At 44.9% G+C, this 22,429-nt stretch overlaps 2 protein-coding genes across 2 annotated transcripts; both read right to left on the bottom strand.

Moving 5' to 3' along the window:
- Positions 1 to 4,731: 4,731 nt before the first annotated feature.
- Positions 4,732 to 5,955, bottom strand: LOC127349214 (protein LURP-one-related 6). Its single transcript, XM_051374988.2, has 4 exons — positions 5,860 to 5,955; positions 5,546 to 5,785; positions 5,207 to 5,452; positions 4,732 to 5,078 (listed from the first exon to the last, which is right to left on the bottom strand). Exons 2-4 carry the CDS (start codon positions 5,777 to 5,779, stop codon positions 4,947 to 4,949), a joined length of 612 nt encoding a protein of 203 aa, XP_051230948.1. The 5' UTR covers positions 5,780 to 5,785; positions 5,860 to 5,955; the 3' UTR covers positions 4,732 to 4,946.
- Positions 5,956 to 7,993: 2,038 nt separating this feature from the next.
- LOC139830272 (uncharacterized) lies at positions 7,994 to 9,482 on the bottom strand. The gene is made up of 2 exons (XM_071818280.1): positions 9,293 to 9,482; positions 7,994 to 9,186 (listed from the first exon to the last, which is right to left on the bottom strand). The coding sequence occupies exons 1-2, from the start codon at positions 9,480 to 9,482 to the stop codon at positions 7,994 to 7,996; spliced, it is 1,383 nt and encodes a 460-aa protein (XP_071674381.1).
- Positions 9,483 to 22,429: the final 12,947 nt, after the last annotated feature.

The raw sequence follows: 22,429 nt of genomic DNA, 5'->3' as shown, positions 1-22,429 counted from the left end.
GTTTCTCCTCTCTATGCTTTGCCTTATCTGTTGATTCTTTTTTCTTTTGCAAGTTCATCTCGCATCATAGATCCCTGTTGGCAATCATACCGGCAGTGGGATATTACACTTGGTATCAGATTTGGGGACGAATTACTCGGGCGCAGTAACGTGGTTAAATTTTCCTCTCCAGATTTGGGTTTCATAATTCCAGGAGACGCCCGGTGGGTCGACGACGCACAATGTGGCCTGGACGCTATAACCGGTGCTCGAGGAGGCTTGAGCGGTGGTGGCCTTGGTGCGGTCAGCGACATACGCCAGCGGCTACATGAGAATCGGGTCGGGGGAGGCGGTGGCTGCGTCGGGGCACGGGAGAGGCGGGGGGGGGGGGGGGGGGGCCCGGACAAGAGGTCGAGTAGTGATACTCGAGAATCCAAACTGGAGGACATGGTGCTCCACGCGGTGGTTGGTCGGTGGCGGCGGCGCTGCCTGCTGTAGTTCGGCAGAGACGACGAGGCGAGCAGCACGTCTGCACGGAGTAGTTTGCTCACGTGTCCAAGACGATACATATGTTTGGGTATTCTTATTTTTTTGCCAACTAAGATCCATCTCCAGCCGCGTCTTCAAACGGCGCTGCCTGCTGTAGTTCGGGAGACGACGGGGCGAGCAACACGGGGTAAGTTCGCTCCCGTGTCCAAGGCGATACACATGTTTGGGTTTTATTATTTTCTTGGCAAATCTAACTCTTGACAAAACTAATGCCGATAATCTGACCCTCGGTAAAAACTATTTTAAAATCTGACAAATGAATTTGATGCTGGAGCTGAAATTGTGAAAGTCGGCGCCAAGTTTTTCAATCTAAGCATAAAGATTTCAAATCTCTAACACAAGACAAACTTTATTATCTTTGTGTAGCTCAGAATACATAACATTTGATTTATTCAAAGGTTGGGTCATACCCCGTTTGCACCACCCATGGTAGAAGTCTACGAAGGCCATCATCCCCTTCACTCTAATCTAATCACATGTTAGGGGAAAAACTCTTAATTTGTATCACCCCTAAAATTAAATTAAATAGTCATTAACTAAATTCGTATCAACTCCTTTGCATGATTAAGTAGTTGCAGATTTTTAACTGTGCCACGATGTGACATGCTTGGCTTTTGACAGCGCAAGCTCTCTTGGCGAAGGATCCGATCACCTCGTAGTCCTACTGTTGTTTCCTCCCCTTGGGTTCGACGGTGACCCGAACATCGCCCGTCATGCAGCTGAGCAACACCTTAGGGTCTTGCAAAGTGAACACCGGCTTGCTCGGTTCACCGTAGTCCATGAGATACCCCTTCCACCTTTTTTCACGCTCGTAGCTTGAAAAACTCCTCCATGGCAAGAAGATCAAATTGGTTCAAAACATTTTATTTCTCAAATTCTCCGCTCTAGCTTTACTCAGATGCGTCTCGTACAGAAAAAGAACATCTAATTTTTATTCATGTCTAGATATCTAGGAGTGCACGAACTGTCGTGGATTTAAGTAACCCTTGGCAGTTTAGACCTACGATTTTCAATTTGACTGAGTAGGATCCTCAAGGGAGCCTGCCGATCCTTTGATTGAGCGGGAAAGCTCGCCATACTTTTTTTATCTCTTAGTACGATCTATCCTCGGAGAAGTTTAGGACCGTAAGCACACATAAATCCCCACACATGCAAATGTAGTCACACGCCTAAAATTGATGGATACATAGAGCAGTTTCCTGATCCCATTGCTTGGTCCAACATTAATTTTTTCTTTGGATTGTAGTACTTTCTTAGGATTTCTGTATGAGTCTAATTCTTAGGATTTTTTTCTGTGATTGCCTTTGGATCGAAGGAACGGTGCAACCTATCTTCCGAGGGATTGGATTCTTATGCCTCAGTTTCATAGGAATTTAAACATTCGTTCAATATCATTTTACTTTTCTTATGTTTTTTCTACGTTTTATGCAAACTAGCATTCTTATAGTTTTCATGTCTTTTACAATCATTCCCTCTGTTGTGTAGGACCCAGTATGTGAATTTCCAGTGTTTTTCTATTTTTGTAGTTTGAGTTCTGCGGTCCAAAGAGAAAGTATGGAAGGTATTTAACTATTTATTTCTAGGGCTTATCTATGTCTCAGTCGAGTGAGATTTTCTTAAGTTTCAGTCACATGAAGAAAGTGAAACAACAACTTAAAGAAAACTGGAAATCGATTCAATTGCCCTTTTTTACAGAAAAGTGCTAGAGAGGCACATTTAATTTATGGGCATTTGAGATTTAAGAAAATCTCGGTAGACTAAGACATAGCAAATTCGTTATGATTTTTTTTCTCAAGTAGAGGGAGAGAATGTAAATGTATGCACATATTTGTAGGCATGTTTAGCAACATCAACCTTACACCGTACATAACACTTCCACATTTAGCATACCCTATGAACTGTAAACTATGAATGAAAAGGCCAAAATTGAGTATAGTATTCCCTTTATACCAAATTATAAGACATTTAGGTTATAGAACGGTGTGCTAGAAGGCCTTATAATTGGGAGTTCAACAAATAATCAACCAATTAATATGGACCTTTCGAACAAATTGCTTGTATAAAACCCTATGGGTTGAGTGACAAATGCGATCACCTCGGCCGATCCCGTTTTGTACGGTTAACACCTTGTGGATTCCCCATTTATGTTGTCAAGGATCGCAATCACGCCAATCACAAAGGCTTAGTCCTATCCCGTTTGCACCACCACATGGTAGAAGTCCCCGCCGGCCATCATCCCCTTCACCCCAACTTGATCACACGTTAGGGAAAAAACTCTTAATTTGTATCACCCCTAAAATAAATTAAATTGAATGACCATTAACTAAATTCAACTCAACTCCTTTGCATTATTAAGTAGCTGCATGCTTTTACATGTGCCACGGCCTGGCCTTCTCGGCTTTTGACGGGGAAATCTCTCTCAGCGAAGGATCTGATTACCTTGTAGTTCCACTGCCGCTTCATCCCCTTGGGCAAGACGGTGACCCGGACATTGCCCAGCATGCATCTGAGAAGCACCGTAGGATATTGGAAAGTGAACACTGGCTTGCTTGATTCACCGCAATCCATGAGATACCCCTTAAACCTGTTGTTCTGAAAAGAATATCAAATTGGTTCAAATTATTTTCTTTCACAGATTCTCCATAGCTTTTCTCAGATGCGTCTCGAACATAAAAAAGAACATCTGATTTTATTTCAACCTGGATATCTAGGAGGGCACAAAATCTAATGGATTTACATAAGCCTCGGCAGTTTAGACCTTTTATTAGTGCGACCGGGCAGCAGGATGCTAGGGGAGCCTGCCAATCCTTTGATTGAGTTGCAAAGGTCTCCAGGACAGAGATTTGATACACATGTGCACGAGTGATTTCTTTATTAAAAAAAATTGAAAAATAATATTTCTAAGTTTCAAAAAATTCTGAAAACAAATCATGATGTAGCCAGTAATGTTTCTCACAAACGAACAAATTTTTTATTGGAAACAATGTGTGGTTTGGACTATACACACAAATAAAAAAATGTAGATCTAAGCATAAAGATTTCAAATCTCTAACACAAGACAAACTTTATTATCTTTGTGTAGCTCGGAATACATAACATTTGATTTATTCGAATCAGCCTCCTTGCATAATAAAATGCAAGGGAAAGGCTGTCTACAAATACCCTTCCCCAGAACCCACAATGTGTTGGAGCTTTCAGCAAGGTACGCCCTTTTTAGTGGAATAAATGATTAGCTACTTTTAGAATTTTGTTTCATAATTTTTTTATGAAAATAAATTTTTGAATTTACTAATATGTCGAGAGCATTGGTGCCCGGGAGCCAAAATGACTTTCCGAGGTCATCATCATTTTTTTTTGTTCTCTTGCTACGATCCATCCTCGAAGGAGAAGTTTAGGAAGGTAAGCACACACAAATCTCTACACCTGCAAATGCAATAACACACCTAAAATTGATGAATGCCTAGAACATTTTCCTGATCCCATTGCTTGGTCCAACATTAATTAATTCTTTGGATTGTAGTACCATGGTATGGATTTTGTAGGAATCTAATTCTTAGGATCTATGGATTGCCTTTGGATCAAAGGATGGTGCAACCAAAGTTCCTAGGGATTGGATTCAAATGCATGAATTTTGTAGGAATTTAAACATCCTTTGAATCTCATTTTTAGGATAGAGTCTATTTCCTGTTTTTTGACGGTTTACCCAAAATATCATTCCTGTATTTTTCCTGTATTTTGCAACCCTTTCATCTGTTGTGCATGGCCCAATTTGTGAACCTCTAGTCTTTTTTCTATCTTTTTAAATCTGGCGATCCAAAGAGAAAGTATCGAGGGTATTTAACTATTTTTTTAGGGTTTATCTATGTCTCAGTTGACGTAGAGTTTCTTAAGTTTCAGTCACGTGACAAAAGTGTAACTGCAATTTAGAAAAGAGTACAGCTCGGTCCGGTTGCACTTGGTTACCAAAAAAGTGCAACTGATCGAAGAACTTTTTATGGGTGAGTAAGATTTAAGAAAATCTTTGTGGACTAAGACGTAGCAAATCCGTAATGAATTTTCTCAAATAGAGGGATAAAGTGTAAATGTATGCACATATTCGTTTCCATGTTCAACAACGTCAACCTTACACCGTTTACAATACTAGCACACTTAGCATACCCTATGAACTCTAAGCTAGCAATGAAAAGCAAAAAAAAAAAAAAAAAAAAAAAAAACGTAGTATAGTATTTCTTTAATACCAAATTATAAGACGTTCAGGTTAATACAACAGTGTGCTAGAACGATCTTATAATTCTATATAGAGGGAGTTCAACAAATAATCAACCAATTAATATGTACAGTTCGAACAAATTTCTTGTATACAACCATATGGATCGAGTGACTAATGCGATCACCCCAACAACTCCCATTCTGTATGGTTAACACCTTGTGGATTCTCCATTCGTGTTGTCAAGGATGGCAATCACACCAATTACAAAGGCTTGGTCATAGCCCGGTTGCACCACCACATGGTAGAAGTCCCTGCCGGCCATCATCCCCTTCATTCCAATCTGATCACACGTTAGGGAAAAAACTCTTAATTTCTATCACTCCTAAAATTAAGTTACATTAAAATGACCATTATCTAAATTCAACTCAAATCCTTTGAATGATTAAGTCCGTAGCTGCAGGATTTTACCTGTGCCACCACGTGTCCTGCTCGGCTTTTGACGGCGCAAGCTCTCTCGGGGAAGGATCCGGTCACCTCGTAGTCCCACTGCCGCTTCCTTCCCTTGGGTTCCACGGTGACCCGGACATCGCCCGGCATGCAGCTGAGAAGCACCTTAGGGTCTTGTAAAGTGAACACCGGCTTGCTCGGCTCACCATAGTCCATCAGGTACCCTCTCCACCTGTTGTTCACGCTCAAAGCTTGAACAACTCCTCCCTGATGAGAAGATCAAATTAGTTGAAAATATTCAGAAATGATGGAAAACATGGAGTAGATAACACGAGCTTGATCTATGCATGAACTGATCACCTTCTTGTAAATGAAGAGGATCGCCGTGCCATCGCCGTCCCTGACGACGAGCTGCCCACTGGCGCCGATGATCCCGCAGCCGTCCACGCTGAAGACGACCCTCTGCTCCCGGTCGGTGACGACGAAGCCGCCGCCAGTCACGGTAGGTGGACGCCGCCGGACCAGAAGCACGGCCTGCAGAGAGCTGCAGAAGAACTTGCTGACAACTGGGTTGAGGGTCGTGTACGCACCCATGATATCCTGCGTATCGAAGTTCTCAGACAATGCATCGAATAAATAGAGTGATTTGAGTGTGGATGTGTCCCATGACTCACCTTGCGTCTACCCACCTGCTGCCTAATAACCGGCTAACTCTAATCGGCGATGTACGTGTGATTATCGTGAACCATGCGATTCGGCCAAGGTTAAGCGGTCGAAGCAATGTTGTGGCAAAGCCTAGCAAGCTCGTATATATACGCAGGACCACAGCTAGGAGAATGATGGCCCGGAAGAATCTTTGAATTCGCTTCCTTCCGGCCACCAAACTGCAGCTTTATGCAACCTCTTAGAGGAGTTTACGTTCAGCTAAACATAAGGATTATGCCTAATTGCAAGCCTAATCATGCACGCGCCCGTACGTGTGCGTTGCCTCTATGGATACCGTATACGGCAACGCTTCGTGCCTCGTTCATGCTGGGCAGGTTAAGGAGAGATGAGATGAGTCACTGATGGAGCTTATCCTCCTCACGAGTTTTATTTCCATCTTCAAGCAGGTGCGTTAATCATGGACACTAAGCAAATTCTCATCTTACTTTCAGGCTTTTTAGCAGGGTCTCCCGCAAATCACAGTCGCAGGCGTCGGCATAAGAGCGAAGAACTTCATATCGCAGGCAGCCAGGACAGTAGACAAATGTAGGCCGATCAATATGTAGCTCTTTATTTTAAAACTTTGGAAATCATAATTTTAAGTTTTAAAAAATTCTGATTTTTTTTTTGGATGTAGCCAATGATGGTATCTACAAATATGTAAAATCTCAGTGTGAAATTCTTAGTAGTTTAGGCTACACAAAAATGACAAATGTGTGGATCTGAGAATAATGAATAGTGCATATTTCAAAACTATAAAACTTGTCAGATTTTGTCATTTTTGTGTAATCTACAATGCAAAGAAATTCACATTAAGATTTTGCACGTTTGTAGATTTTATCATTATCTACATCCAGAATTATTTTCAGAATTTTTTGAAACTTAAAACTATGATTTCCGATTATTTAAAAATAAAGAGCTACATGTAGCTCGGCCTTCGTTTGCAGTTTTCAAGGTAGCCATGTACTATTTCTTGCTTTTTAGGGTTTTTGTTTCTCGCTTATAGCGTGTTGTAGCATACGCTCACCCGTTGCCTCGCCCAGCCAGCCCATTACGGGCTGTCCGTCTTTTCTTTGTTTTTCCTTTTTATTTTCTTGTTTTTTTTTGTTTTTATTTTTTACGTTTCTTTTTCATATTCTTTTTTCTTACCGTTTCACCTATTAGTTCCCTGTTTTATTTATTATTTAAGTTTCTAACTTCTTTTGTAATTTTATTTTTATTTGTTAATTTGTTTGTCTCTTCTTTGTGTATTTATTTTTCGAGTAATGCACGAATATTTTTTGGTTAATCGTGAACATACTTTCGAGCCCACAAATATTTTTCTAAACCCACAAACTATTATTTTAACCCGCAAACTTAAATTTTTTAATCTCTTGAATATATCGGAGAACATTTCTTTTAAATCTGTGAATATCTTATTTTTACCGAGAACATTTTTTCCAACATCGTGAATTTTTTTTCGCATAGTAAGCATCTATTAGAAAAATGAACATTTCTTTCAAGGTTGGTTAACCATTTTTCAGACCCATGAACATTTAATTGTCAAGCATGAACAATTTAATGAACATTTAATTTTCAAACATGAACAGTTTTATCATACTCCGTGAACATCTCTGAAACCAATGAACATTTTTCCATTAATTCCCATGTTTTTAATACATAAATGGTTTTTAGATAGCATGTAACAAAAAAATGTTTGAACTATTTATAATTTTTTTACTTGAATATAGTTTTGAGATTGAAATGTTCCTGAGGCAATAATTTTTAAAACAATATTTTCTACATATAATTTTTTTCTTCACTCATAGTTCTAAAAAGTAACATCTACATGTGTTAAAAGAACAAGAAAGTTAACACTCGGAGAGAATAGGGAGAACAAGGCCCGAAGAAACAGAATCGGGCTATGTCCACAACAGCTAGCTAACTGAGGGACTAGTACTCCTTCCGTCCCTAAAGAAGATGATCAACTTTATCTAGATATGAAGATAACACACCTTAGATAAAGTTGATCAGCTTTTTTTTAGGACAGAGAAAGTATATTATTTTGTAGTGGACTGCTTTTTTTTTCTTTTTTCGAGAGCATGCGCAAAGCGTGCCTTATCTTTATAGAAGGGAGAAACAAAACATGTCCGTGAACACCTCATTCTTGCGCTCTTGCGTTGTTGCCATCTCTTCTCCCACTCTCACCGCGGCAATATAATTCTTTGTTCTCCGACCATTTGCCACCGCATGAAACAGCTTGGTGTTCGCATCTCCCTCCCGGAGCCATCTCAGCCTCGACCGTTGCCTCGCGATGGTTCGCTCAAGGGATGCCAGCCCAAGCACCACAAGCTTTAGCACTTTTCTTAGCCATGCCTCCGCCGGCGAGAGCGCTCTCGACTCTTGTGCAACGTCAAACCTCAGGATGAGGGTATTCGCCATAGCAATCTTAAGCTTTATATTCCCCACTTTCTTCTCTCCCCACGTTTGGAAGTACTCCGCTGCATTCCGGAATAAGGCATCCAGCCGTCTGAAGGGGTCTATGATGCAAGGGTCGCAAACCCAAGCTTCCCTCAAAGCCTCCTCAAACCCCTCCAGGTTTAGCCAAAAGGACTCAAATTTGAACCTTCTCTTTGACCTAAAAGCCGCATTCAACGAAAGGTGGATCGGGGCGTGGTCCGAAACCGATGAGGAGAGAGCTTGAAGGATCGCATCCGGGTCCATGAGGTCCCAGTCCACCGACACAATGGCCCTATCAATGCGCGTGAGGGTTGGCACCTCTCTCTCATTACTCCAAGTGAAACGCCTACCATGAAGGTAAAGGTCCTTGACCTCATGCTCAAGCACAAAGTGTCTAAACCTCGACATGATGAATCTATCGAGCCGATCGTTATTTTTCTCCTCCGCATAAAGGATCATGTTGAAATCACCAAGCAACAACCACGGCCCTGGGCACAAACTCCTCCTCTCCGCTAGCTCCCTCAAGATGATAAGCTTATCATCATGCGTTTGCGGTCCATAGACCGTGGTTATCCACCATCTATTATTGTCTCGGGGCCCCACCTCCCCCGTCACCGCATAGGAGTCAAAACTCACACGCTCAATATCCACAAAGGACTTGTTCCAAGCTAGGAGAATCCCTCCTCTCGTCTCAGACGCAGGCACATACACATGACCATCAAACAATGGCCCAAGACATTGCATTACCAAAACATCATCGATTACATTCAGCTTCGTCTCCTGAAGGCGCACTATGCTAACTCTAAGACTAGCTACGAACTCACGCACAACATCTCTCTTGGCTGGATCGTTCAGACCTCGAACATTCCAGCACAGAATCTCAAACAAGCAATCCATAAGGAAAACCTAGCTAAACTCCTCATCGGCCCTGAGCACCTCAGTGTGCCGCCACTGCCCTCATGCAGTGCTCCTCCCCCTCAAAACTCGAGGGCAGCTCCTTGCCAAAGATGGCTGCCAGGACTCTCAGCTGCGGCTCCCTGACTGGCGAGTCGAAGAACTCCTTGAAACGTCTGAGGTCACCATCGCTCACCGCTAGGTTCTCCGGGCAAAACCCCAAGGCCTTGAGCAGCGTGCTCTCTGCAGCCGACGCCATCTTGACATGTGTACCGGCCTGATACGTCTCCGACGTATCGATAATTTCTTATGTTCCATGCCACATTATTGATGATATCTACATGTTTTATGCATACTTTATGTCATATTTATGCATTTTCCGGCACTAACCTATTAACGAGATGCCGAAGAGCCGATTCTTTGTTTTCTGCTGTTTTTGGTTTCAGAAATCCTAGTAAGGAAATATTCTCGGAATTGGACGAAATCAACGCCCAGGGGCCTATTTTCACACGAAGCTTCCAGAAGACCGAAGGGAAGACGAAGTGGGGCCACGGGGCGCCGCCACAATAGGGCGGCGCGGCCCAGGAGGGGCCCGCGTGGCCCTAGCGTGTGGGGCCCCCGTGTGGCCCCCTGACCTGCCCTTCCGCCTACAAATAGTCTTCGTCGCGAAACCCCCAGTACCGAGAGCCACGATACGGAAAACCTTCCAGAGACGCCGCCGCCACCAATCTCATCTCGGGGGATTCAGGAGATCGCCTCCGGCACCCTGCCGGAGAGGGGAATCATCTCCCGGAGGACTCTACACCGCCATGGTCGCCTCCGGAGTGATGAGTGAGTTGTTCACCCCTTGACTATGGGTCCATAGCAGTAGCTAGATGGTTGTCTTCTCCTCATTATGCTTCATTGTCGGGTCTTGTGAGCTGCCTAACATGATCAAGATCATCTATCTGTAATGCTATATGTTGTGTTTGTTGGGATCCGATGGATAGAGAATACTATGTTATGTTGATTATCAATCTATGTGTTGTTTATGATCTTGCATGCTCTCCGTTACTAGTAGAGGCTTTGGCCAAGTTGATGCTTGTAACTCCAAGAGGGAGTATTTATGCTCGATAGTGGGTTCATGTCTCCGTGAATCTGGGGGAGTGACAGAAACCCCTAAGGTTATGGATGTGCTGTTGCCACTAGGGACAAAACATTGATGCTATGTCCGAGGATGTAGTTATTGATTACATTATGCACCATACTTAATGCAATTTTCTGTTGTTTGCAACTTAATACTGGAAGGGGTTCCGATGATAACCTGAAGGTGGACTTTTTAGGCATAGATGCATGCTGGATAGCGGTCTATGTACTTTGTCGTAATGCCCAATTAAATCTCACTATACTCATCATATCATGTATGTGCATTGTCATGCCCTCTCTATTTGTCAATTGCCCAACTGTAATTTGTTCACCCAACATGCTTATTCTTATGGGAGAGACACCTCTAGTGAACTGTGGACCCCGGTCCATTCTTTTAATCGAATACAATCTACTGCAATACTTGTTCTACTGTTTTCTGCAAACAATCATCATCCACACTATACATCTAATCCTTTGTTATAGCAAGCCAGTGAGATTGACAACCTCACTGTTTCGTTGGGGCAAAGTACTTTGGTTGTGTTGTGCAGGTTCCACGTTGGCGCCGGAATCCCTGGTGTTGCGCCGCACTACATCTCGCCGCCATCAACCTTCAACGTGCTTCTTGGCTCCTACTGGTTCAATAAACCTTGGTTTCTAACTGAGGGAAACTTACTGCTGTACGCATCACACCTTCCACTTGGGATTCCCAACGGTCACGTGCTGTACGTGTGTCAAGCTAAATTTCTGGCGCCGTTGCCGGGGACGTGAAGAAAAGTTACACCACAGAGATCTCTAACTCCCACGTCAACTTTGCACCAGCAAATAAATTTCTGGCGCCGTTGCCGGGGAGATCAAGACACGCTGCAAGGGGAGTCTCCACATCCCAATCTCTTTACTTTGTTTTTGTCTTGCTTTGTTTTATTTGCTACTTTGTTTGCTGCACTAAATCAAAAACACAAAAAAATTAGTTGCTAGTTTTACTTTACTTGCTATCTTGTTTGCACTCTATATCAAAAACACAAAAAAATTAGTTACTTGCATTTACTTTATCTAGTTTGCTTTATTTACTGTTGCTAAAATGAGTAATCCTGAAGTTGAAGTTCGTGCGTTTAAGCAAAAAGGGGGAGAATGTTTAAAAGATGCTTGGTATAGAATTATTGATGCCCATAATAGGTGCACTAAGAAACACTCCACCACTATCCTACTAAGGAATTTTTATGTTGGTATCTCTAGCTGGAATAGGTATGTTCTTGATTGTCTCGCGGGAGGTAACTTCCTAGGTACTCCTGCCTTAGAAGCTAGTTGCATTATTGAAAGTTTATTTGGAATACCACCTGTTAATGAAGTTAAAATTTAAACCTCTCTTGAAGATGTCATGAAAAAGTTGGAAACCATAGAGCAAAACCTTCCAAGTATTGATACTACTTTGGGAGCATTACTTGATAGCACTGATAAATTTGATAAATCTCTAGGTGGAATTAATGAGAGAATTGCCATCTTAGAAGCTTGTGCTATTCATGATAATCAAACCCAAAGGATTAGTGAACTTGAAGAGGTTATGGGAACATTGGGTTCAATCTTTTCATCTATAAAGTTTAGAGAGAAAGCTTATGTGGGTAAGGAGCAAAAAGTTCATGTATGTCTCTAAGGTGCCTAAACCAAAAAGTTATTATAGGCCTAAAATTGATAAAGCTCTTAAAACCACTGTAGATAAGGGAGCATCTAAGATACCTAATGGGACAAATTGTGAAAATTATGATGCTGATGCTCCATCTTTCGATAATACTTGATATACACTTTCTGCGCCTAGCTGAAAGGCGTTAAAGAAATGCGCTTATGGGAGACAACCCATGTTTTTACTACAGTACCTTTATTTTATATTTGAGTCTTGGAAGTTGTTACTACTGTAGCAACCTCTCCTTATCTTAGTTTTGTGCATTGTTGTGCCAAGTAAAGTCGTTGATAGTAAGGTTCATACTAGATTTGGATTACTGCGCAGAAACAGATTTCTTTGCTGTCACGAATCTGGGCCTAATTCTCTGTAGGTAACTCAGAAAATTATGCCAATTTACGTGAGTGATCCTCAGATATGTACGCAACTTTCATTCAATTTGAGCATTTTCATTTGAGCAAGTCTGGTGCCTCAATAAAATTCGTCTTTACGAACTATTCTGTTTTCACAGATTCTGCCTTTTATTTCGCATTGCCTGTTTTGCTATGCTTGATGAATTTTTCGATTCCATTGACTTTCAGTAGCTTTGTGCAATGTTAAGAAGTGTTAAGAATGATTATGTCACCTCTGAACATGTAAATTTTAATTGTGCACTAACCCTCTAATGAGTTGTTTTGAGTTTGGTGTGGAGGAAGTTTTCCAGGATCAAGAGAGGGAGATGATACAATATGATCAAGGAGAGTGAAAGCTCTAAGCTTTGGGATGCCCCGGTGGTTCACCCCTGCATATATCAAGAAGACTCAAGCGTCTAAGCTTGGGGATGCCCAAGGCATCCCCTTCTTCATCGACAACATTATCAGGTTCTTCTAGTGAAACTATATTTTTATTCCATCACATCTTATGTACTTTGCTTGGAGCGTCGGTTTGTTTTTGTTTTTGTTTTTGTTTTGTTTGAATAAAATGGATCCTAGCATTCATTGTGTGGGAGAGAGACACGCTCCGCTGTTGCATATGGACAAATATGTCCTTAGGCTTTACTCATAATATTCATGGCGAAGGTTGAATCTTCTTCGTTAAATTGATATATGGTTGGAATTGGAAAATGATACATGTAGTAATTGCTAAAATGTCTTGGATAATGTGATACTTAGCAATTGTTGTGCTCATGTTTAAGCTCTTGCATCATATACTTTGCACCTATTAATGAAGAAATACATAGAGCTTGCTAAAATTTGGTTTGCATAATTGATCTCTCTAAGGTCTAGATAATTTCTAGTATTGAATTTGAACAACAAGGAAGACGGTGTAGAGTCTTATAATGTTTACAATATGTCTTTTATGTGAGTTTTGCTGCACCGCTTCATCCTTGTGTTTGTTTCAAATAGCCTTGCTAGCCTAAACCTTGTATCGAGAGGGAATACTTCTCATGCATCCAAAATCCTTGAGCCAACCACTATGCCATTTGTGTCCACCATACCTACCTACTACATGGTATTTCTCCGCCATTCCAAAGTAAATTGCTTGAGTGCTACCTTTAAAATTTCTATCCTCTACCTTTGCAATATATAGCTCATGGGACAAATAGCCTAAAAACTGTTGTGGTATTGAATATGTACTTATGCACTTTATCTCTTATTAAGTTGCTTGTTGTGCGATAACCATGTTCCTGGGGACGCCATCAACTACTCTTTGTTGAATATCATGTGAGTTACTATGCATGTTCGTCTTGTCTGAAGTAAGGGAGATTTACCACTAAAATGGTTAGAGCATGCATAATGTTAGAGAAGAACATTGGACCGCTAACTAAAGCCATGATCCATGGTGGAAGTTTCATTTTTTGACAAATATCCTCAGTCTCATATGAGAAAATTAATTGTTGCTACATGCTTATGCATAAAAGAGGAGTCCATTATCTGTTGTCTATGTTGTCCCGGTATGGATGTCTAAGTTGAGAATAATCAATAGCGAGAAATCCGATGCGAGCTTTCTCCTTAGACCTTTGTACAGGCGGCATAGAGGTACCCCTTTGTGACACTTGGTTAAAACATGTGCATTGCAATGATAATCCAGGTAATCCGAGCTAATTAGGACAAGGTGCGGACACTATTAGTATACTATGCATGAGGCTTGCAACTTGTAAGATATAATGTACATGACACATATGCTTTATTACTACCGTTGACAAAATTGTTTCTTGTTTTCAAAATCAAAGCTCTAGCACAAATATAGCAATCAATGCTTCCCTCTGCGAAGGGCCTTTCTTCTACTTTTATGTTGACTCAGTTCACCTATTTCTCTCCACCTCAAGAAGCAAACACTTGTGTGAACTGTGCATTGATTCCTACATACTTGCATATTGCACTTGTTATATTACTTTACATTGACAAATATCCATGAGATATACATGTTACAAGTTGAAAGCAACCGCTGAAACTTAATCTTCCTTTGTGTTGCTTCAATGCCTCTACTATGAATTATTTCTTTATGAGTTAACTCTTATGCAAGACTTATTGATGCTTGTCTTGAAGTACTATTCATGAAAAGTATTTGCTTTATGATTCATTTGTTTACTCATGTCATTTACATTGTTTGGATCGCTGCATTCATTACATATGCTTACAATAGTATGATCAAGGTTATGATGGCATGTCACTCCAGAAATTATCTTTGTTATCGTTTACCTGCTCGGGACGAGCAGAAACTAAGCTTGGGGATGCTGATACGTCTCCGACGTATCGATAATTTCTTATGTTCCATGCCACATTATTGATGATATCTACATGTTTTATGCATACTTTATATCATATTTATGCATTTTCCGGCACTAACCTATTAACGAGATGCCGAAGAGCCAGTTGCTGTTTTCTGCTGTTTTTTGTTTCAGAAATCCTAGTAAGGAAATATTCTCGGAATTGGACGAAATCAACGCCCAGGGGCCTATTTTCACACGAAGCTTCCAGAAGACCGAAGGGAAGACGAAGTGGGGCCACGGGGTGCCACCACAATAGGGCGGGGCGGCCCAGGAGGGGCCCGCGCGGCCCTAGCGTGTGGGGCCCCCGTGTGGCCCCCTGACCTGCCCTTCCGCCTACAAATAGTCTTCGTCGCGAAACCCCCAGTACCGAGAGCCACGATACGGAAAACCTTCCAGAGACGCCGCCGCCGCCAATCCCATCTCGGGGGATTCAGGAGATCGCCTCCGGCACCCTGCCGGAGAGGGGAATCATCTCCCGGAGGACTCTACACCGCCATGGTCGCCTCCGGAGTGATGAGTGAGTAGTTCACCCCTGGACTATGGGTCCATAGCAGTAGCTAGATGGTTGTCTTCTCCTCATTATGCTTCATTGTCGGGTCTTGTGAGCTGCCTAACATGATCAAGATCATCTATCTGTAATGCTATATGTTGTGTTTGTTGGGATCCGATGGATAGAGAATACTATGTTATGTTGATTATCAATCTATGTGTTGTTTATGATCTTGCATGCTCTCCGTTACTAGTAGAGGCTTTGGCCAAGTTGATGCTTGTAACTCCAAGAGGGGGTATTTATGCTCGATAGTGGGTTCATGTCTCCGTGAATCTGGGGAGTGACAGAAACCCCTAAGGTTATGGATGTGCTGTTGCCACTAGGGATAAAACATTGATGCTATGTCCGAGGATGTAGTTATTGATTACATTACGCACCATACTTAATGCAATTGTCTGTTGTTTGCAACTTAATACTGGAAGGGGTTCGGATGATAACCTGAAGGTGGACTTTTTAGGCATAGATGCATGCTGGATAGCGGTCTATGTACTTTGTCGTAATGCCCAATTAAATCTCACTATACTCATCATATCATGTATGTGCATTGTCATGCCCTCTCTATTTGTCAATTGCCCAACTGTAATTTGTTCACCCAACATGCTTATTCTTATGGGAGAGACACCTTTAGTGAACTGTGGACCCCGGTCCATTCTTTTAATCGAATACAATCTACTGCAATACTCGTTCTACTGTTTTCTGCAAACAATCATCATCCACACTATACATCTAATCCTTTGTTACAGCAAGCCGATGAGATTGACAACCTCACTGTTTCGTTGGGGCAAAGTACTTTGGTTGTGTTGTGCAGGTTCCACGTTGGCGTCGGAATCCCTGGTGTTGCGCCGCACTACATCTCGCCGCCATCAACCTTCAACGTGCTTCTTGGCTCCTACTGGTTCGATAAACCTTGGTTTCTAACTGAGGGAAACTTACTGCTGTACGCATCACACCTTCCACTTGGGGTTCCCAACGGTCGCGTGCTGTACGCGTGTCAAGCTAAATTTCTGGCGCCGTTGCCGGGGACGTGAAGAAAAGTTACACCACAGAGATCTCTAACTCCCACGTCAACTTTGCGCCAGCACGGCCCTCTCAGCCATCGATCTCCTGGTCACTCTCCTAGGGGTAAAGGGTTCCGCATCCGCCCTGAGCCCCGTGGTTCTCTCGAACTCGCTTAGCAGCGGTGGAGCTAAGGTTTTAAGGATCGAGGAGCAAAACCGCTTGATCCTAGCCAGCTCAAGCTTCTCCTGGTCAGGCACCACCACCTCCACCTCTGGCCCTAGATCACGGACCTGTTGCACCACCTGAGTCTCAGCGTCATCCATCACACCAGGTGACCCCTCCACCTCCTCCAGCTGCTGGGCCAGTCCCTTGGGCACCATTTGCATCAAGCTGTTGGGCCCCGTGTAGCCAGTACTCGCTTGGCCCGAGCCCTGTTCATCTACCGCCTCAGAAGAGTTGGACCCGCCCAGCTGACTCCCTGGCACGACCGACGTGGCTTGGCCACGATGTCCAGCGTCAGAAACGGAGACACAGAAGTACTCCTCCTCCCTTCCCCGAAAACCAACCGCTCCCGCGCTTTTCTCCTTGCTCGTGGACCCTCCAGAAAACGCGCCAGATCCTGCCCCCACAGCGTTGTCGTCCGCATCTCCAGAGGTGGACCCCTGCAGCGAGACCGATGGGGACAGGAAGCTCCTGTTCACCTGCCCCACCTCCTCGACGTGCCTCTCCCTCGTTGGCTCCAGAACCTCGGGATCCGCAGCTGGCAGCGTCTCTGGCGCATCCGACCAAACGACCCGGTCCGCTCCCATCTCCCGCGTCTCACGAGCGGCCACGTCGCACACCACCAACGGCTCTTTCTCCACTGGGCCATGCACAAGCACGCTACGAGCCGAAGCATCTCCTGCTTTCTCCTGCCTAGCCTCAGAAAACTTGGCAGCTTCCGCAGCCAAAGCCACTTTGTCAGGCGCGGTCCTGGTTGACCCTGCCAGGATAGGACCAGGCCTTTGACTGGCGCACGTTGTTTGGACAGTGAGTGGAGCGGGGCTGCCCACCACCGGCAGCAACAGTCTCTTCTCCGGCGCCGGCCGACAAGGAAACTCCGCAGGACGCCGCCGAAGAGAAACCTCCAGGGCCGCGCCGGCGATCTGGCACTCCACGCCGCCAGGCAAGATCCCTGGAAATCCTCCACGAACCCTCCCTAGCTCTTCCTCTGCGCCCACCGTCACCATCTCCAAACTCGGCAGGCCCAGCCTGACCACGATCATCTCCGTCTCCGAACCCTTCGACGGGCTGGCGCTCCTCCTCCTCCACTCGAACTAGATGAATAAGGACACGATATTGCAGCGTCTTAATCGCCTGCACACCTGACCCAGCAACATCGACCACCGCCGCCGCCGTCCTAGCAGGGGCCGCACGCACTCCTCCTCCCGGCACGGGCTCCGGGATCGCAAGCCTCCGCGCCACCGGGATAGACTCCAGGTCTGACGTCCACGCCGACAACTTGAACAGGGAGAGATCCCTTCTCTCCTTCATCTCCGGCGCAACAGCGTCAATTGCACAGCTCTTCCCCAACAGATCCTCAACCACCGAAGTATCCCACGCATGCGGGGGGAGCCCTTCAAGCACGAGCGAGACCTTGCAAGTCATCGGCACCATGGCCGCCTGCGCCTGCCTGTTCCACGGGCGAAAGGACAACGGCGCTCCGGGCACCAGCACCGCGGGCATCGCCGCAACATGCTCCCTCAACTCCAAGGACTCACAGACCACAAGAAAATCCTCCGGAGCAAACGCATGGACGGACACGGTCCCCTCCGGCACACCGCGCCAGCGCAGCGCCGCCGCCACATGCTCGCAAGTCACAGCCGGTCTCCGCCCTCCGACGGTGGCGACCAAGGCGAGCTGGAGCCTCTGCTCCAGGTCGGACATGCCCGCCGATCTCCTGACGACGCACAGCATCGGTGGCCCCGTAGCCTCAGCCAGGCCAAGCTCTCTGGTGGCCATGACCGGCGGCTCGACAGCGAGCGGCGGCCAAGCGCCCATGGGAGGCAACCTTTAAGGAGCCAGCAGCGGGGTCGGGGGTGGAGCTGCTGACTGCGGGAACGGCGGTGGTGGTGGAAGCGTGGGCGACGCCGCCCGCCCTCTCCGCTCAACCTGGCGCACCTGATGCCCGTGGCGTACCCGCTCCGGCCTGCGCCTGGCCATCTTGGCGAGCGCGAGCTGCCTCACTGCTTTCTAAGCGGGTCATCGGCCTGAAGCAGCTAGAATGGCCGAGCAAGTATATAACTCACTAGAAGGGGTACCCTATATCTTATACAGTGAGAAAACCATATTTGCCGTTCATCGGTGTATACTAACATAAGCTTTACACATTGGTCACAATTACTTACGCGATGTAACATATATCTCCAGTAAGACATTTGCTGCTTGAATAGACTCTCGATAATAGTCAACTGCAGCATGTTGTACTTGGAAGGCTCCAGAAACTTCATGTATGATAGTTCCTTTAAAAACGGGACTAATTTCAGGTTAGAAATTAACCGGTAATTCCTCACATATTTAATGTAAGTTTGACATAGATTACATAAAAATGACATCACTTCACATTGGTTCAAGTTCAAGTTGAAGAATATAACCAAATTTGTGATATAAACTGGGGCGGCCCACAGTTTAACCTCTTTTTCAAAAAAGAAAATTAACTTGAGATCAGCAAAACCGTCTGTATCCTCAGTTCCTCACATCACCGACGAGTCTGCTTCCACTCTGCGTTCACCGTGTAGTACGCGCCATTCCTCTCGATCGGAACATGGCTTGCCGCCCACGTGCATCATCGGCACCCAACACCTGCCGACCGGCAAACATGGCCCATGGCAAGTGCTAGTAGCCGTGGATAAGCCAGAATGGCGCTCTCGTGCGGCAATTGTTTTTCATAAGGACATCTTTAACGGAGCGGCGCATATCAGACATCGAAAAGTAGTTGTGCATCCGTTTCCATCGTCTCGCAGACATAAAAATGATCGCTTTTGACCTCGCGTCCGTTAACATCTGGATTTGCTTCCAGCGGATGACCCATATTATTTTTTAACGATATATTTCATTCAAGTAAAAAGCACAATATACGACCAAATAACAAGCCCTAGGCTACTTGCCGCCCGACGGCCCAGCCCCGTTGTTGCCTCCCTCCCTCCTCAGCTTCTCCGCCGCCTGTTGTGCCGCCGCTAGAGCTCGGTGGGCTGCCGCGTCCTGTAGCAGGCCCTGCCGCACCGTCTCGTTGGCGGCATCCACGACCTTCTTGAGCGTCTCGAAGGACTCTACTAGAGCCCTCTGCTCTACCACATTCTCCTTCGAGTCAGGCCCGTCGTCAGAGGACCAGTCAAATTCGGAGGAGTCGTCATCTGCGGCGGATGCCTCACTACGGTGTTCCTGCTCAGCATCGAACGCCGCGTGGGCCGCCCGCTCCTCCTCTGCTTCTTGCTCCGCGTCAGCCATGAACCTCGCATCCATGGCCGCGTCGATGACATTGTCCGTGCTTTCGTCGTCCTCCTTATCCGAGCTCTCGACCGGGAGAGGTGGAGTCGCAGGTGGACTCGCAGTAGCCTCGCATCGTCGGACGCTGCTCATGGCAAAGGCGGAGGACTGTGCGGAGGCAGTGTTACGGTGGAGGTTGTGCGGCGGCTAGGATGTATGTGGGAGGATATGAGATGTGCGAGCTCCTCTTTATATACGCCCAGCCAAAGGGATACGGCACGCGTGGCATCGCCATTACTTCATTGGAAGAGGTGGGCAGCGGCTGCTCGACAGGTGAGGCATCACTATTAACGTGGCGCAGACTGCCTAAGCTACGCATCGGCGCCAGTACTGACGTGGCTGAGAAGACGCTTCGAGCTTAGGTCGCTACCAGGCAGGCCCGACAAAACTTCCGCCAGACGCGAGCGGACACTTGACGCGTCCTCACAGTGTCCGCGAATACATATCCGAGACACATATTTTGACCAAGTTTGCATCTCCACGGATAACCCGGTAACCATGCGTCGGACTGCTGGACCCGGTTCTAACACATTTTAGCCTCACACGAACGCAAACGATCGCTAAGCATCCGTGTTAGAGATGCCCTAAGAACTCTTGTGCTTGTGCAGAGAAGATCTCCGCGACTTTGTCTCTTTCGCTTCGTGCCGTGGACTTGCTACCAGAAGACATGAATCACCCTGCCATCGGAGGTCGACTGAATGCAACGACCAATTAATCAATTTGCCCACAGCCTCAGTGGGAGACCGGCATGAAAGAACGTCAACACAAGCGAGTAAGCATTTGGTACATATGGGCACCAGTGCTCTCAGTTTTTAAAAAATTAAAAAATTTATATATCCGTGTTTCAAAAAATTATCACATTTATTCTATGAATACATATATATGTTTCGAATACTCGTGAGAAGTTTTGGTAGAAATTGCATTGTATTTTGAGCTACAGGAAAAAACAAATTTATGGCTACGTATAGAGATGTATATTTGTCAGAAATTTGTCTTTTTTATATAGCTCAAAATATAACATATTTTTCTCCGAAATTTCTATCGTATGTTCGGAATGTTTATATGTATGTAGGTATTTAATTTCAATTGTTTTGGAATAAAAATAATATGACTTTATAGCACTAGGAGCACTGGTGCTCATGTGCTAAAGACACTTTTCGAACACAAGCCCACTACCCAGCGTTAAAGCAACTAGCCACACTTCGAATGGGCCAAGTTAATCATGCCTCTGAAATTCTGGGAACGCATCGATGTAAATAGCCGATTCGGTGGTGCTTGTGTGGTACCGAATGATGAAAAGGAGGAACAAACGGATTGTGATTTGGTGTGCCGGTCTCTAGACTCTAGCTTGGAGGTGGCATCGACTGCCACTCAGCCTAAAGATGCCCGGACATGTTTCACGTTTCCTTTTTTTATTTTTATTTTTCGGCGGCATCATGATCGACAAGTTCAATCTGTTCTCCACGACGTGAGATCCCGTCCCGATCCAGACGAGCAGCGCCTGATGAATCGTTTCCTTTGCCGCTGGCTGAAAGTAATTTCGGGTTATGGGCATCAGGATAAACGTGTTGCATATGCCAGCTTAATTACATGATGCATTATTCATGTTGATCATGTACTGATGTGATGTTCTGATCAGCCATAACTTACATGTTCTGATACAGGTATGCATGATCGAATTGTTTGCCGTAATTAACCTGGAAAGAGAGAAACGAGTATGATAGGGCAGATAATGCAATAGAGGGTCCATATCCGTTTGTGTATCTAGAATACACATAGCAAGCATACCAATATACCATCCATAAAGAAAAAAAAAATACAAAAGTAGAATTAAAACAACACCCAGAATAGCTACAACACTCTGCACACACCCGCTTGACGCCACATGACTTATTACAATGCAAACCCACATAAACCAGACGTCTCTCCCGCCACAAAGAGCGAGGAGGCGAGACACACAGAGCCCATAACCACATTATGAGCGATGCCTGAAGCCTTCGCAACACCACTCCGACTCCAAATGGCAAGATAGCATGGATCAACATTCTGACCACACATAAGTGACTAGAGAGTCTGGATTGCAGGAACCGACCAAACCAGATGAAGGTGTAAACTAGGAGGCGCCAACGACCAAGTATATTGCGCCCCGGAGTCCCACACTGTGAGCGGCCCCCAACATCAACCCTATCTATCGACCCCCTAAATAACCTAGAGGACAACTCCAAGGATATAACACATTTGGTCTGATTAGATACACCGATCTCTGTGCCGCCCATAGATTAGGGATATGAACGTCATGTCTATGACGTTCTCGTCCATTGAATCTCACCATGTCTAGAGAGTGTCAATCTTTTGTTATTAAGGTGTGGCATGGCGTTGCATTGGAATGTACCCGTAACGCGATTTGGAATGACACTTTAATTGAGAATCAACAAAGTGCATGTAGCCCTTAAAAGAACCACACCGACCATTTTTCAAGAACACTATTGTCTATCTTATGTGGGAATTCACTGCAGGGCACTCAACCGCGCCCACGGTCAGTTCACTTCACGTGAAGCGCTCGTTCCAAGCGTGCGAGTCAAT

The sequence above is a fragment of the Lolium perenne genome, chromosome 4 (genome assembly GCF_019359855.2).
Source record: "Lolium perenne isolate Kyuss_39 chromosome 4, Kyuss_2.0, whole genome shotgun sequence".
Lineage (NCBI taxonomy): Eukaryota > Viridiplantae > Streptophyta > Magnoliopsida > Poales > Poaceae > Lolium > Lolium perenne.
Note: the sequence above shows the minus strand (reverse complement) of the source record. Positions and strands in the feature narration are given on the sequence as shown.